The 16,236-nt window shown below is 35.1% G+C and overlaps 2 protein-coding genes across 2 annotated transcripts; both read left to right on the forward strand.

The window, feature by feature from the left end:
* The first annotated feature begins 9,061 nt into the window (after positions 1–9,061).
* LOC150029607 (uncharacterized) lies at positions 9,062–12,221 on the forward strand. The gene is made up of 2 exons (XM_090296483.1): positions 9,062–9,165; positions 11,732–12,221. The coding sequence occupies exons 1-2, from the start codon at positions 9,062–9,064 to the stop codon at positions 12,219–12,221; spliced, it is 594 nt and encodes a 197-aa protein (XP_090152609.1).
* A 2,749-nt stretch (positions 12,222–14,970) lies between these two features.
* Positions 14,971–16,236, forward strand: LOC137813975 (uncharacterized). Its single transcript, XM_068616482.2, has 2 exons — positions 14,971–15,201; positions 15,337–16,236. Exons 1-2 carry the CDS (start codon positions 15,052–15,054, stop codon positions 15,976–15,978), a joined length of 792 nt encoding a protein of 263 aa, XP_068472583.1. The 5' UTR covers positions 14,971–15,051; the 3' UTR covers positions 15,979–16,236.

A 16,236-nucleotide genomic window follows, 5' to 3' on the forward strand; every position in this document is an offset into this window, starting at 1 on the left:
TCTTCATCTACCTCCATAACTTTTTTTTGTCACACACCATACTTTTTAAAATATTAAAAATATCTTTATTTTCTAATGATGTCTTTATTTCGGAAATATATTTCTAAATTTAAAAACATCTTTCGAATTCTGTAATTTAAAATGTATTTTTTTAAAGAAAAATATATAACAATGGAGGAAGTGTAATTAAAAAATATTTTTAAATTATAAAATTCATAATATATTTATTAAAGACAAGATAGGTTTTTGGCTGGAGAAAAGTTATGAAAATGCAGAATGAAAGAGCCTAGAAATGCATGCATGCTAAAATTGAAAAGGCCCCACCGTGACTGCAATTCGCACATGAATTTCACCTGTTAACATTTTAAAAAATGATGGTTGAACAATTGTAAATGGAGTTGTTCCAGCCTATAATTTGTCTATCTGACAAAAATAATAATATTTTATTTAGGTCCCGATTTTTGGACAACTCTAAATGAGTTGCTCCACCATACAACTGTCAACGTGGCAGAACAAATATTATTTTATTTGAATTGTGGGGTCCAGGCAAAATCTGAAATTTAGTGTTTAGGGTGCGGTAGAATGTGAAATTAGGTTTTAAGAAAGGGGCTGAAATTAGGTTTCTTCTTCTCCACCACATCGTCTTGTCCACCACATCATCTTCTCCACCACATCGTCTTCTCCACCACATCGTCTTCTCCGCAAGCTATTTGTTCCAAGTTCTCCGCAACCTTTATGTGCAGCGGCGTTCGTGGTCGTCGTAGGTGCATCTATTTTCAAGGTGGCTTGGCGATGGTGTCGTCTTCGATATCCTCCTTTCACGGTGGTTGGGCAGCGATGTCATCTTGGACATCCTGTTTTCACGATGGTTGGGTGGCGTTCTCCTTTTGCACATCCTGTTTTGAAAGGTAATACATTTATTTTTTTCATTTGTTTATTAAGTGAAACCTTGTTGTTGTGTGATTTTTGTTATTGGGTCATTCCTGTTATTTGTCCTGTGGTGACCCTTGTATGAGCCAAAGCTGATTTTTCGCATAGACTGCTAAGACAAATGTATATTCGTATTTGATGTTGGGTTTACTTTGTGGGTCTGTATTTCACTATTATTGTAGTATTTTTTTCCTAGTAGCATGTTAAGATACACAAAGAAAAGGGATTAGTGGAGCAACTCATTTAGAGTTGTCCAAAAATCGGGACCCATTTTTCTGGAGTATAACTTGATTTTTTGTGGAAAATATTTTGTTGTTGGAAATATGTGTCTTACTGTAAAAATAATTCAGAGTGTTTGTTTGGAATGTTAGGTTGATGAGGTACCAAAATTTTTAAGGAAATTTTGTAATGTTGACATGGATAAGAAAGTTAAAAAGATAGTGTTAGTGTTAGTGTTGATGTTGGTTGGGGAGGGCACTAGGTGGGGAGAAAGTGGGTTAAATCGGTTTTTTATATAGGTCATCAAAGTAGGATAATGTCAAGTAACCACAATGTTCACTGAATTTAGAGGGTTGCAGTATGTTGTGTCCCTAGTAGGAGTATGTGGTGACCCACATGAGACTTCCTGCACAAACTTAACTGGGGAACTTTTTCTTGAAATGCCAATGGGGAGAAAGTGGATTAAATGAGTTATTTAGAGGCTATGAGAGTAGGACCCTGTGAATTAACCCCAAAATTTAGTAAAGTTAGAGACTAACAGTACGTGGTGACCCTTTAGGGAATATGTGGTGACCCACTTCTTAGTTCCTGCACAAACCCAATGAAACTTGTTATGGAAATATGAAGTGAGTGTTCATGTTTAGGGTTTGGGATGGGCATGATGTGGGGAGAAAGTGTGTTAGATCAAGACTTTAGAGGGCATGAGTGTAAGGCAGTGACAAGTGAGCAGAAATCTAGTAAACTTAGAGGGTTGCAGTATGTGGTGACCCCGGTATGAGTATGTGGTGACCCACATCACAGTTCCTGCACAGACCTAACAGGGGAACTTTTTCTTGAAATGTCAATTGTGTTTGTGTTGGTTAGGGAGGAACACGAGGTGGGGAAAAAGTGGATTAAATGAGTTATTTAGAGGTTGTGAGAGTAGGACCCTGTGAATTAACCCCAAAATTTAGTAAAGTTAGAGACTGACAGTATGTGGTGACCCTTCAGGGAATATGTGGTGACCCACTTCTTACTTCCTGCACAAACCTAGTGAAACTTGTTCTGGAAATGGGAAGTGAGTGAGTGTTGGTTGTAGTGGGCGAGGAAGTGTGAATTGTTTCATTTTTTAAAGATTGATGTTCTTTCATTGTTGTTTAGTTTTAAATAACGTATTCAATGTTGATGAACATGTGCAGACGTCTTACGTTAATGATAAAGACGACCCCAATGAGCAAGGCATACCTGAAGAGCAAGGCCTATCTGATGAGCAAGGTGTACCCGAAGAGAAACATGTACCCGAACAGGAAGACGTACCCGAAGAGTAAGACGTACCCCAAGAGCAAGACATACCCGAAGACCAAGATGGGGGAGAAGAAAAAAGTAACATATTCACCCGAGTGAAGCATAGAGCAAGGAAACGTGTGAAGTCGGTTGTGATGAAATCACCATGGACTAGGTATGGAAGGGGAAAAAATGATTTTGTTAGTCATAATTGAAAGGGATCGTACATGACGTGTTTAGTACTTAAGTATGTTTATTACGAAGAAGTTGTTAAGAATGATACATTTTTATTTCATTGGGTGTAATGTGGTTAGAGAATTTAAGACATGTATTTAGCAACTGCGTTGTAATTTTAGTAACTCTAATTTGGTTGGACTTTTTGAAGTTTTATTTAATTTTAATTGTCTTCCATTTATGTGGTTGAAGTGAACATATTTTTTAAATTTGAATGTATGACAGTGTCAACACACATAAATTAAGTTCATAGAAGCTAAAAAGGACAAGTAACCAAAAAATTCACTTAACACAAGTAATAAGCATTGTTCAAACATGTGCTTATAAATTATAAATACAATTTTGTATCCTCAATTATACAATAATAGTCTTTATTGTGCATGTAGCCATGTTTGTAAGATGTGGAAGTTTAAACCATCCTTGAACGTCGGATTCTATCTTCCTCCCTCTTATTCAATAACTCCAATTGTTTTGCATCTGAATATATTTTGGATATTGAAATGTGAATTAGAATATTGGATATAGGACATTGTTTTTTAAGTATAGACAATTTTTGAAACTGTACCTAGAGTCGGTGGATCACGTATTACTGGATGGGAACAACGAACTTCCTCATCAAATGGTGGACATATGTCAAATTTGAAAACCTATAGGCATGAATCAGATGGTGTACATATGTTAAATTTTAAAACCTATAGGCATGAATATTGTAACGAAAGGCACAATTGTTTGTACTATAGTTATAATGAAAGCCACATACCTTAACAATGTTGTTTATGGTTATATATTAAGGTAGAATGTTCTTTGATTCGAACTAAATATGACTACCTATAACAATATTAATGATTTCATGAAATATGAAATGGACTTATTTGAAAAAAGAGTTTTATGGAAGATAAATACATTCTTTAGAACAAAGACTGATCCTACTGCAATTTGTGATCCAAATTCCGGATCTTTTAACACCTTTGCATGTACACTTGTTGTAACTGTTCCTGTTGGATCCTGTAATAAAGATGTGTATAATAGTAATTTTTTTGTTGCATAAACTGAAAGGATCGAAAGAGTACATAAGAATGTAATCTTGACGAATGTGAACAATGTATTAAGGATGGAGTTTATGAATGACACATGTACAATTTTGTTATGTAATATTGAACAATTGTGGTACATGTTCAGCCACCCACATGCAATGACTGGTTGTATATGTTTGAATGAAAGTTTTTTTACCATATTCAAAATATTTTATAAGATTACAGTGTACATGGTTATCCCGAAAATGCGGATAATTTATTCTAAATCGATCAATTATGTGAGTAGTATTAGCAGTCATGCATTTTCCCTCAATGGTTGCATTTTAGCTTCTACTAAAAAATTGGATTGGGCCAAAATGGTAAACTGCTCAAGGGGTCCACTTTAGGTTCTACTACAAAAATTGGATTGAGCGAAAACGGGGCAGTGCTGAAGGGGTCCATTTTAGCTTGCACGAAAATAATTTGGATTGATCGAAAATAGGAAAATGCTGAAGGGGTCCATTTTAGCTTGCACGAAATTTTTTGGATTGAGTGAAAACGGGGCAGTGCTGAAGGGGTTCATTTTAGCTTGCACGAAATTTTTTGGATTGAGCGAAGATAGTCCAGTGCTGAAGGGGTCCATTTTAGCTTGCACGAAATTTTTTGGATTGAGCGAAAATAGTCCAGTGCTGAAGGGGTCCATTTTAGCTTACACGAAATTTTTTGGATTGAGCGAAAATAGGTCAGTGCTAAAGGGGTTCATTTTAGCTTGCACGAAAATTTTTGGATTGAGCGAAAAAGGGACAGTGCTGAAGGGGTCCATTTTAGCTTGCACAAAAATAATTTAGATTGATCTAAAATAGGGCAGTGCTAAAGGGTTCCATTTTAGCTTGCACGAAAAATTTTGGTTTGAGCAAAAATAGTCCAGTGCTGAAGGAGTTCATTTTAGCTTGCATGAAAATTTTTGGATTGAGCGAAAACGGGGCAGTGCTGAAGGGGTCCATTTTAGCTTGCACGAAAATAGTTTGAATTGATCGAAAATAGGGCAGTGCTGAAGGGGTCCATTTTAGCTTGCACGAAATTTTTTGGATTGAGCGAAAACGGGGCAGTGCTGAAGGGGTACATTTTAGCTTGCACGAAAATAATTTGGATTGATCGAAAATAAGATAGTGCTAAAGGGTCCATTTTAGCTTGCACGAAAAATTTTGGTTTGAGCGAAAATAGTATAGTGCTGAAGGAGTCCATTTTAGCTTGCACGAAAATTTTTGGATTGAGCGAAAACGAGGCAGTGCTGAAGGGGTCCATTTTAGCTTACACGAAAATAATTTGGATTGATCGAAAATAAGACAATGCTAAAAGAGTCTATTTTAGCTTGCACGAAAAATTTTGGTTTGAGCGAAAATAGTCCAGTGCTGAAGGAGTCCATTTTAGCTTGCATGAAATTTTTTGGATTGAGCGAAAACGGGGCAGTGCTGAAGGGGTCCATTTTAGCTTGCACGAAAATAATTTGGATTGAGCGAAAATAGGACAGTGCTAAAGGGGTCCATTTTAGCTTGCACAAATTTTTTTGAATTGAGCGAAAATAGTCCAGTGCTGAAGGGGTCCATTTTAGCTTACACGAAATTTTTTGGATTGAGCGAAAATAGTCCAGTGCTGAAGGGGTCCATTTTAGCTTACACAATTTTTTTTGGATTGAGCGAAAATAGGTCAGTGTTGAAGGGGGGTCCACTTGAGCTTGCACAAAATTTTTTGGATGGAACGTTGCTTAGGCATAGTATCATGAAATTTTGTCTTCCTCACTTTGATCGTAGTTGTTTATGTTTTACCCAAATACTTGGTAAAAAAGTTGTCAAATTTTGAACTTTAACTTAATATTGTTAACTTTAAACTTATTTTAGTGTAGCAAAATGCACAAATGTAAATATTTAAAACTTTTTTTTGACCGAGTCCAATGAACTAAGAACGAAGTCATACTTAACCACAAACGACCGTTAAATTAACCTTCCACAGTATGTGACACCTGCTAATGGATCCTTTGGGTTTGAATACGAATAAAAACATTTCTAGAAAAACCTCCCATCATAATTACAAATGATGGAAACTAATTTTAAGTGTAATTAGAAGGTTTGTTGCATCATATGGTACAACAATATTCATCTTCAATTCTCAGCATTAAAAAGTTCTCACATTGTTCAACTCAATAGAAGTGTATGTAATCCATTATGTTTCTACAGTTATGAATGCTCCTAGGATACACTAAAACATGTAATGAATAACTACACAATTGCAGAACATGCAGCTTCACATGCAACGCACTCTCAATCACCATCATTCTGAAGTTCCACGAAAGTTGAACTCCCTCAACACATTTTCTCTTTTTGCATTACGTGCATCAAGGACCCAATTACAAACCATTTCTTGACGGAATGCTTGAAGCTCGTCCTGAAATTAATTTTGAGAATCAATTTTCAGTGCAAAATAAAACTTATAACTTGTACTCTACTAATGAAGGGAACAAATACGTATGCTATTGTATTCAGGCATCGTCTTCCCGTCATAGTCAACCATACCATTCCATAGCTCAATATATTTCAAAACCAATACTCAACAATCATAACTACATAAAGAAAAGCACATAAAAATATTTACATATGAATATGCATAAAAATAACAAAAGTTTTCATTTCGATACTAACCCGTTTGGCTGTATAGGAAGTTTTTGTTTGACTACCTTGATGGGGGGACTATCCACCCCAACCAACACACACTTCACATTTCCATAATAAATTTGCATTGGTGTGTACAGGAAGTCTAATGTGGGTCACCACATGTTACTACTTGGGTCACCACATACTGCAATCTTCTAAGTTGAGTGAATTTGTCATCAGTGGACACTGCCCTTCACTCATGGACTCTCAAAACCTGATCTAACTCACTTTCTGCCCGCATCATGCCCACCTCAACCAACACGGACTTCACATTTCCAGAATAAGTTTGCACTGGGTCTGTACAGGAAGTCTAATGTGGGTCACCAGATGTTTCTACTTGGGTCATCACATACTGCAATCCTCTAAGTTGAGTGAATAATTGCTCACTTGACACTGTCTTGCACTCATGCCCTCTAAAGACCTAATCTAACACACTTTCTTCCCACGTAATGCCCACCCCAACCAACACGCACTTCACATTTCCAGAACAAGTTTGCACTTGGTGTATACAAGAAGTCTAATGCGGGTCACGACATCTTCCTACTTGGGTCATCACATACTGCAATCCTCTAAGTTGAGTGAATTTTTTATCACTGGACGCTACCATACACTCATGGACTCTCAAAACCTGATATAACACACTTTTTGCACACATCATGCCCAACCAACACTAACACGTTCTTCACATTTACATAATAAGTTTGCACAAGGACTGTGCAAGAACTATAATGTGGTCACCACATATTCCTACTAAGATCACCACATACAACAATGCCCTAAGTTGAGTGAATTTGTGATCACTGGACACTGTCTTACACTCATGGACTCTAAAATCTGATCTAACACATTTTCTGCCAACATCATGCCCACCCAAACCAACACCAACACGCACTTCACATTTCCAGAATAAGTTTGCAAAGGGACTGTGCAGGAAGTCTAATGTGATCACCACATATTCCTACTAGGGTCACCACATACAACAAACCCATTGAGTGAATTTGTGATCACTGGATACTGCCTTACACTCATGCTGCATACTGTGATTTCGGTATATAGATGGATAAAAACAACTCTACATACATGGATAACAACAACTCAACAGAAAGGATATGGTGCAAACTATGTTTCTTCATATTTATTGGGTTTATTGAACGGCTATCCAACTGTATATAACCAGGGCCAAAATCACAGGAAAAAAAGTATTGTTGGAAATCATTAACTGTAAAATTGGAAACAAAAAGATCTTATTGTAGTATGACATTTTACCCCATGGGCATGTTTGGTTGCACTCTACTGCCCTACTTCACAGAAATAACATGTTTTATACATACAGAGATGCAAAGTCACACATTCATATTTTTACAATCATGCTATACAAAATTAAGAGCATCTCATGGTAATTTCTTAAATATAGATTACAAATTCATATTCTCATTCCCTTTTGTCAACCACACTCTGTTTTTCAGCATTTTATAACAATGATTGGTTAAAAAGTATCTACTGCTTAGTACAGTCTATGTCACATCTAGGTAACAAACAATTACAATGACACTGGACTCAAGCTTCAAAGCTTAATGTAATGTTTATTTTGCATCAGGGTATTGACAGCATGGCACCAGCTTCCACAGATTTTGGAGTTGCAATTGCTTAATGACTTGGGTTTTTTTGAAACATATGTGAGATGTTTGCAGGTATGGTATTAAATTATACCTGAAAGTGTATGTCAAATGTTGAGTACAATAAAGAAAACCTTTGATTTGTTATGCTTTGTATTTTCTCAACCAATATATTACATGCTACAATGCTTGACAAATTTCGGAGGTTGTCAACAGCATGAAAGACCTAATACATATCTGTGCACAACACAGAGTTGGGGTAATAAGTAATTTGCGTGTAGTTTTTATGATGAGGTTACCCTATCGTGTTCTATTTTCAATTAATCTAGTTGTATGAAGTTGTTTTAATTTGGACTTTTGGAATTATATTTTTACATTGGCCATTAGTCTTGCCTGCAAAGTGTTTCAAACAATTATCCTCTACTAACAACAGCCTCAAAGCTCAACATGCAATAGATGTAGGAAATGGAGCACATGCCAAATGTTCATGGTCTCCCAACTTATACAATCACACTCAATAAGCTGATGGACTCTAAAAATCTTATCTAACGCACTTTCTGCCCACATCATGCCCACCCCAACCACATATTCCTACTAAACCCTAAACCAACAATTACCAAACTCGTTTGTTTAACGATTAGAACATACAATTTATATGCTCTAACTTCATCACTGTGAAAAAAATTTATCAATTTTATATCAATGTGTCTAGTAATAACAACAATACCAACAGTTCAACATTCAAGGAAGAAAAGCTTCAAACTTCCTTCAACACGAAACTCAAACTAAAATTGAATCAAAATAGGTTCTACAACAACATCAAAATCACACAACATCATCAAAATCACACAACAACAATGTTTCACTTCATAATCCATTGAATAAAAAATATATTACCTTTATCACCTAACCACTGTGAAAAGAGATGGAGGGCGTCCACCGAGCAAACACCGGTCGACGAAGGCAACGAAGAACAAGACCACGGAACCACGACACAGGAAACCAATACAACAACAAACTGCAAGAGGGAACGGTGCACTGGAGAACCACGAGACCTTTGCGAAGAAGAAATTCAAAGATGGAACGATGCACTGGTGAACCACGGGACCAAAAAGAAGAAGAAATTGAAAGAGGGAGAGTTCAACCACCAAAAGAAGAAGAAATTGAAAGAGGGAGACTATCGTAACCCTAATGGAAATTTGAACCAAAGATTAAACCTTTTCAAAAAAAATTTGTGGGCCCGCAACAACAATTTAATATTTGTTTTTTTGCCACCTGGGCAGTTGTACACTGGAGCAATGAGATAAGCGGTTGTTCAACCAACATTTTCCATTTTATTTTTGTTGTATGGTTTATAAAAATATTTTGAAAAGATTTAAAATTTTGGTGTGTAGGTTATATTGCGAAATTAGGTTAAAAAAATTGGGTTTGTGCAAGAAGTGCAATATGTGTTACTACATATTTTTAATAGATCACCATATACTGTCATCCTCTACATATTTTTAATAGGATCACCATATACTCTTATCCTCTAAACTGAGTGTCACCCTCTAAACTGAGTGAATTTTGTAGTTATTTGACATTATCCTACACTCATGACCTCTAAAAATCTGATTTATCTCACTTTCTCCCCACCTCATGCCAACCCTCCACTAACACGAACACTTACTTCCAGAAAAAGTTTCCTTGGATCTGGGCATGAAGTGTAGACAATGTATTAAGCCCCAATTCTTTTAATCTAATTTTACAATCTAACCTAAACACCAAAAATTAAAATATTTTCAAAAAAATTTCCTGGATGCCACAACGGAAATAAAATATATATTTTTTTGTCATGTGGGCGGTTGTATACTGGAGCAACTCATTTGGAGTTGTCAAAATATCGCTAACATTTTTATCCAACAAGACTAACAATAACCATAATAAGAAAAAGAAGAAGATTATCCTATATAGGGATGATAAAGAGAGATAGGCTGTGTGGACTGCTCCGCGGTTTGCTAAAACAAATGTGAGACGGACAGTCTATTCCAACCTGTTGGTTTACTTATATCTGCTCCACATAATCTGTAGTCCACGAGGGTCAAGTATTGAGTGAAACGGGTTGGTCCACATGACCCGCATAACATAAAAATCTAGAGTTTTCTTTTTACACCTCTATATTTTTTTCATGTAGCCTCATATTTCACATTCTGAAATTTTTACTCACATCTTATAATGCATCGTGGGAATAATATTGTGAGACAATTTACCTAATGCATCTAAATAAAAGAAAGAATTAAATTTATTCAAAATTTCTATTTAAAAAATTATTTTTATTAATTTTTAATTTTCTTTTATTAAGACTAACCCGTTAATATGCGAACCAACCCTTAGACCTCGTTTGTATTGAAACGAAGAAAAGCGAAGAAAAAATAAATTCTACTGTTTCCGTAGAAAACACAGAAATCAAAACAATAAAATATAATAGAATGCGAAAAATGTTAGGCGTTCTAAACTTTCTTCGCATTGTTGTATATATATTTATTTAATTAATTAATTTTAATTTACTTTTTTTATTTTTTTTATTTTAAATTCAAATTTTTATTTAAAGTACAATTACAATTTAAATATAAAAAATATAATTAAATTATAAAAAATAATTATTATAAAATAACATAATTAATTATATTATATATGTAATAAATTATAAATATAAATAATAATAATAAATTTATTTTTTAATAATAAAGAAATAAATTTATATAATAATTATTAATTAAAAAAGTAAAGATAAAAATAATAATTTAATTTAATATAAAAATAAGTTATTATCATATATTTATAATTATAAATATTTAAGTAAATTTTAATTAAAAATAATTATAATTTATAAATAAATAAATAAATAAAATTATTTTTTAACAATTTTTAAATATAAGGATAAATTTGTAAATTTACATTTTTATCAATTAAAAAAAATACAACTTCAATCATATCCATCATATAACTCACAAACTGTCATAAACTTTTCCCACACTTTCCATTTTATTTACCTTAATCCAAACATCCAAACTTTCTTTACACTTTCTTTTCAAATAATCTCAAATTCACTCCCTTATTTCCACTCTTTAATCCAAATAAAGCATTAAACGAGATAGAGTAATAAAATTAATCCATATATTATGTAAAGCGAGTCAACCTAACCTACATTTTGTGAGACAAATACGAAAAGCGAACCTATTCTGATGGATAAACCAATAATCCTATCATATAATCTCCCACAATGATTTCTTCGTTATCATGTAGCAATAACGTTATTGTCCTACATGTTCTTTTAATTAATCTATAAATCGTATTTTTATTTTATTTACAATTTTTTTCTAACTACAATTTGCACAAATTAATAAATACATTCTAATTTTTTTAAAATAATTCAAATCACTATTACCATATTTAATAAAAGAACCATATATATTTACAAATTTAATCACATTATTTTACTTCATATTTCTAAATCAATTAGTGTTTTTGTATTATTACAACTAATTTGTTATTATTAACTCATTTTGTTTACTACTTTATTAAAAACAATTTAGATAAGTAAAAAACATTAACAATTAAATTGTTACATAAACCAACAAAATTATTAAACAAATATTTACATAATTTTATTTGATATTTTTAAACAACTTAATGTATCATTTTTTAAAATAAATATTTTTAATTATGTATCACAAAATTTTTTTACACAATTTTTTTATTTTTTAAGGGAGGAGAGGCGGTTGCTGCTGGCAGATCATAGTCGGTTTCTCTTTAAGCAAGAAGCCATTTTGAGGCAGAAAGCCCAACATCAGTGGTTGGAACATGGAGACCTTAATACAAGCTTTTTCCATTCGGTTGTCAAGTGGAGGAGGACACGAAATGGTTTAAATGGAGTTTTTGTGGACGGTCTATGGTGTGATGATAAAAAGGTGGTTAAGGATAAGGTTAGGAGTTTTTTTAAATCTCGATTTGATGGAGTTGACGGGGTTCCTGTCAGGTTGGATAATGTCCAGTTTAACTCAGTTTCTGGGGAGGAGAATAGAATGTTGGTTGAAGATATATCTGAAGAAGAAGTTAAATTTGCAGTATGGAGTTGTGAAAGCTCGAAGAGTCCTGGTCCCGACGGATTTAACTTTGGCTTTTTAAAGTTTTGTTGGGGGATTTTAAAAGAGGATATTCTGAAGGCTGTGAACGAGTTTGTAGATAGAGGCAGTTGACCCAGAGGGTCAAATGCGTCTTTCATCTATTTGGTGCCCAAGATTGACAACCCGCAGCAGCTAAGTGACTTCAGACCTATCTCTCTGGTAGGTTGTTTATACAAAATCGTTTCAAAGGTTTTGTCTCTTAGGATGAAGAAGGTGATAAGTAAGTTGATTGATATTAGGCAATCTGTTTTCCTGGAAGGAAGGGGCTTATTGGATAGTGTCCTCGTGGCTAATGAGGTTTTAGAGGAGGTGAAGCGGAGGAAGAAGAGTTGCGTTTACTTTAAAGTGGACTACGAAAAGGCATGCCTCTGTAAGTGGACTCCAAACAAGATGACTCTGTAAGTTGAGAGTTTTTATATTACATGCTTGGAAGGTTAGGCTTCTGCGAAAGATGGATCAAATGGATTAAATCATGTTTAGAGTCTTCCTCTGTGTCAGTGCTTGTAAATGGGAGTCCTACTTCGGAGTTTTACCCTAAGAGGGGTTTATGTCAAGGCGACCCTCTTGCGCCTTTTTTGTTTCTTATTGTGGCGGAAGGATTGGCAGGTGTTGTAAGGAAAGCTGTAGAGAAGAATCTGGTGGAGAGTCTAGAGGTTGGGGTACAAAAGGTTAAGGTAAATATGCTTCAATATGCGGATGATACTCTGTTTCTTTGTGAAGCTAACTTTAAATTTGTTTGCAATTTGAAAGTCATTCTGCACTGTTTTGAATTAGCCTTTGGTTTGAAGGTCAACTTTTCGAAGAGTAGAATTGGAGGGGTGGGGGTTGACCACACTGTGATTCAACAATTTGCTACAATCCTTAATTGCGAAGTGATGAAAACCCCTTTTAAATACTTGGGGTTGCTTGTGGGGGGAGCCACAAGCGAGTCTCGTTTTGAGACGGAGTGCTTGAAAGAGTTAAAAATAGGTTGGGAAGATGGAAAGGTAGATTTCTTTCGTTGGCCGGGAGAGTTTATCTCATTAAGTCGGTTCTTTCTTCTATCCCACTTTTCTATTTATCTATGTATAAGTTGCCTTCTGCTGTGCTAAAGGAGATTGAAAAAATTCAGAGAAGGTTTTTGTGGGGTTGGGGTTCAGAAGGAAGGAAAATAGGCTGGGTTTCGTGGAAAAAGGCTTGCAAGCCGAGAGAAGCTGGCGGTCTTGGTATTTTGAACTTAAGGCTTTTCAATGTGGCTCTGCCTGGGAAAATGGATTTGGCATCTGGAGACTGAGAAGGGTGGTTTCTGGAAGGAAATTCTCGACTCTAAATACGGAGGTTGGAGAATCTTGCAAGATCAAAGGAGTAATGCTAAGGATTCCAACTGGTGGAGGGATTTGGGAGGGGGGCGGGGGTGGAGGAATGGGATAGAACCTTTGAGATGTTGTGAGTGGAGAGTGGGAAACGGGAAGGATATCTTGTTCTGGAAAGATGTTTGGGTGGGCAACGAAGATTTGAAAAGTAAATTCCCAAGACTGTATTCTTTATGTGGTAATAAAGAAGGGAATTTAGAGTCTTGCGGGGAGTGGGTTAACGATAGTTGGGAGTGGAAGTTAGTCTGGAGGAGAGGTCTTTTTGATTGGGAAAATAGTCAAGAAGCCCAGCTGTTACAAGAGGTGCATGGAAAGGCCCCGGTCTTGAGTATTGAAGATAGCTGGGTTTGGAAGGTAGGTAAAGATAGTGGGTTTTCAGTAAAGTCTGCCTATGCTAAATTAAGAGGCCCCTACGAGGGAGATAGTCTGTTTGTATCCCTTTGGAAGTCTTATGTTTTGCCTTCAGCCCAGTTTACTGCTTGGAGGGTGTTGTTTAATTCAGTTGCTACAAAAGTTAACTTGGAAAGGCGTGGGGTTTCGGTTGATAGCAACCTCTGTAGCTTTTGCAGAATGGAAGTGGAGTCGACAAATCATTTGGTTTTTGAATGCAGGATTGTTGGACTTGTCTGGAAACGGTGTTTTACATGGTTGGGGATTATGTCGGTTGATCATGTTGATCTAGTTTCTCACTTCTTGCAATAATTTGTTAAATGCATCTGCCCAGGTTAAAGTTGTTTGGAGTAGCGTTTGGATTGCAGTAGTAAATGAAATCTGGAAGCACAGGAATAAACATATTTTTTAAGGTGGAGTGATCGATCATTCAAAAATGTTTACCTTAGCTCAATTAAAGGTTTGGTCTTGGGTAACATCTAAATTTGATTCTGCTTGTTTTACTTATTTTGAGTGGTGCATTGATCCTATGGCTGGTATGTTTTCAATTAAGTGAGCTTATGCAAGGTTTATTCCTCTAGCTAGGGTGTTTGTTGTTTTAAGGTTATAAGGATAAGGTAGGTTAGAAGGGGTTTTGAGGAACTGTTGTGTTATGATTATAAGGGTTGAGTTACCCTAAAGTGGTTCATATTAATTTATTTTTTCTTGCCGATAAAAAAAAACTAGGAACAAATTTATGTTGAAACTTATTAATAAGCCTAGCCGGGTAGGACATAATATTTTTTTTCGTGTTCTTATTTTAATTTTACCATTTTTAATATGTATGATAAATTCATATCCGAGGGTAATTGTTTTATTTAGTATGGTTCGTTTTTTTAAAATATATTTAAGTGTTATTTATGTAATTGTTTTACTTTATAGTTTCTGGTGTGAAAATAATGATTTTTTCATTCGATGCAACTATTTATCTCTCTCTTTTAATTCCAAGAGATCATTGCAATGTTTAAAAAACAAAATATCTGAATGTCATCTATTTTTATCGGTAATAGTCCTTTTTTTTCACTTTCACTCTTATGTATTTATTTATATATTTATCTTTGTATACACAGAAACGCAAGAGTATTATTGAGAAGAAATTGGAAAGCTAAGATAAAAGAGAAATGGCAGATCTATTTGTGAAGCAGGCAAAAGAATATGCAGATGCAAGACCAAGTTATCCTCCACAGCTCTTCCAATTCATTGCTTCAAAGACTCCCTCTCACAACCTTGCTTGGGATGTTGGCACTGGAAGTGGCCAGGCTGCCAAATCTGTATCTTCACTTTCTTCTCCTTATTTTTCTTCACTTTCCCTCTCTGTCAATTCTTCACTTTCCACTTCCATCAACATTTCTTTCTCAATTTCGACAAACACATGTATCGAAAGTAAATTTTATGTTTCATTTCAGTTAAGTGTGATATACGAGAAGGTGATAGCGACGGATGCTAGTGCCAAGCAACTTGAATTTGCAGTGAAGATTTGTAACGTGAGATACCAACACACTCCTCCAATCATGTCAATGGCTGAACTTGAAGAAATGGTGGCATCTGAGGGAAGCGTAGACCTTGTAACCATGGCCCAATCCCTGCACTGGTTTGACATGCCAACCTTGTACCGACAAGTGAAATGGGTGCTGAAGAAGCCTCATGGAGTGATTGCTGCATGGTGCTACTATTTGCCAAGAGTTTGTGATGAAGTAGACACAGTCCTTGATGAATTCTATTCCAGTGAGGTAGGCCCTTATTGGAACCCTGCAGGAAAATTGATTCATAAGCTTTATAGAAGAATTGATTTTCCATTTGAACCTGTGGAGGGTGCTGATCACACAGGACCCTTTGAGTTTGTGACAGAGACTTTGATGAATTTGGATGATTTATTTACTTACATAAAATCATGGTCAGCATATCAGACGGCTAAGGGGAAGGGAGTGGAGCTTCTTGGGGAGGATGTAGTTCAAAAATTCAAGTTTTCTTGGGGAGAAGATGGTAAACGAGTTGTGAGGTTTCCAATTGATTTGAGAATGGGAAAAGTTGGCAGAGAAATATTTTGATTTAATTACTTTATTCGTTTTTATATTTGTGGTTAATATCTTATTCCTTCTTATATTTTTGGTTAATATTCAATTTAGTACCGTGGTTTTCTAAAAAAATCAATTTGATCATTTTGTTTTTTAAAATATATTTAACTTGATTTTTTTCGTTAAGTCCCACCTTAGGTGTCAAGTGTTACTTATGTGGCAGAAAGAGTGTTTATGTGACATAAAGAAATGTGTATGTGAAGAAAGAAATGAGATTGAGAGTTATTATTA

This window comes from Phaseolus vulgaris, chromosome 1 (genome assembly GCF_051622355.1).
Source record: "Phaseolus vulgaris cultivar YP4 chromosome 1, ASM5162235v1, whole genome shotgun sequence".
Classification (NCBI taxonomy): Eukaryota; Viridiplantae; Streptophyta; class Magnoliopsida; order Fabales; family Fabaceae; genus Phaseolus; species Phaseolus vulgaris.

Coding starts and splice junctions, on each gene's coding strand:
- LOC150029607 (XM_090296483.1), top strand. CDS start 9,062: ATGGAACGATGCACTGGTGAACCACGGGACCAAAAAGAAGAAGAAATT. Junction 9,166..11,731: donor ATTGAAAGAGGGAGACTATC/GTAACCCTAATG, acceptor TTATTTTTTAAG/GGAGGAGAGGCGGTTGCTGC.
- LOC137813975 (XM_068616482.2), top strand. CDS start 15,052: ATGGCAGATCTATTTGTGAAGCAGGCAAAAGAATATGCAGATGCAAGA. Junction 15,202..15,336: donor GTGGCCAGGCTGCCAAATCT/GTATCTTCACTT, acceptor GTTTCATTTCAG/TTAAGTGTGATATACGAGAA.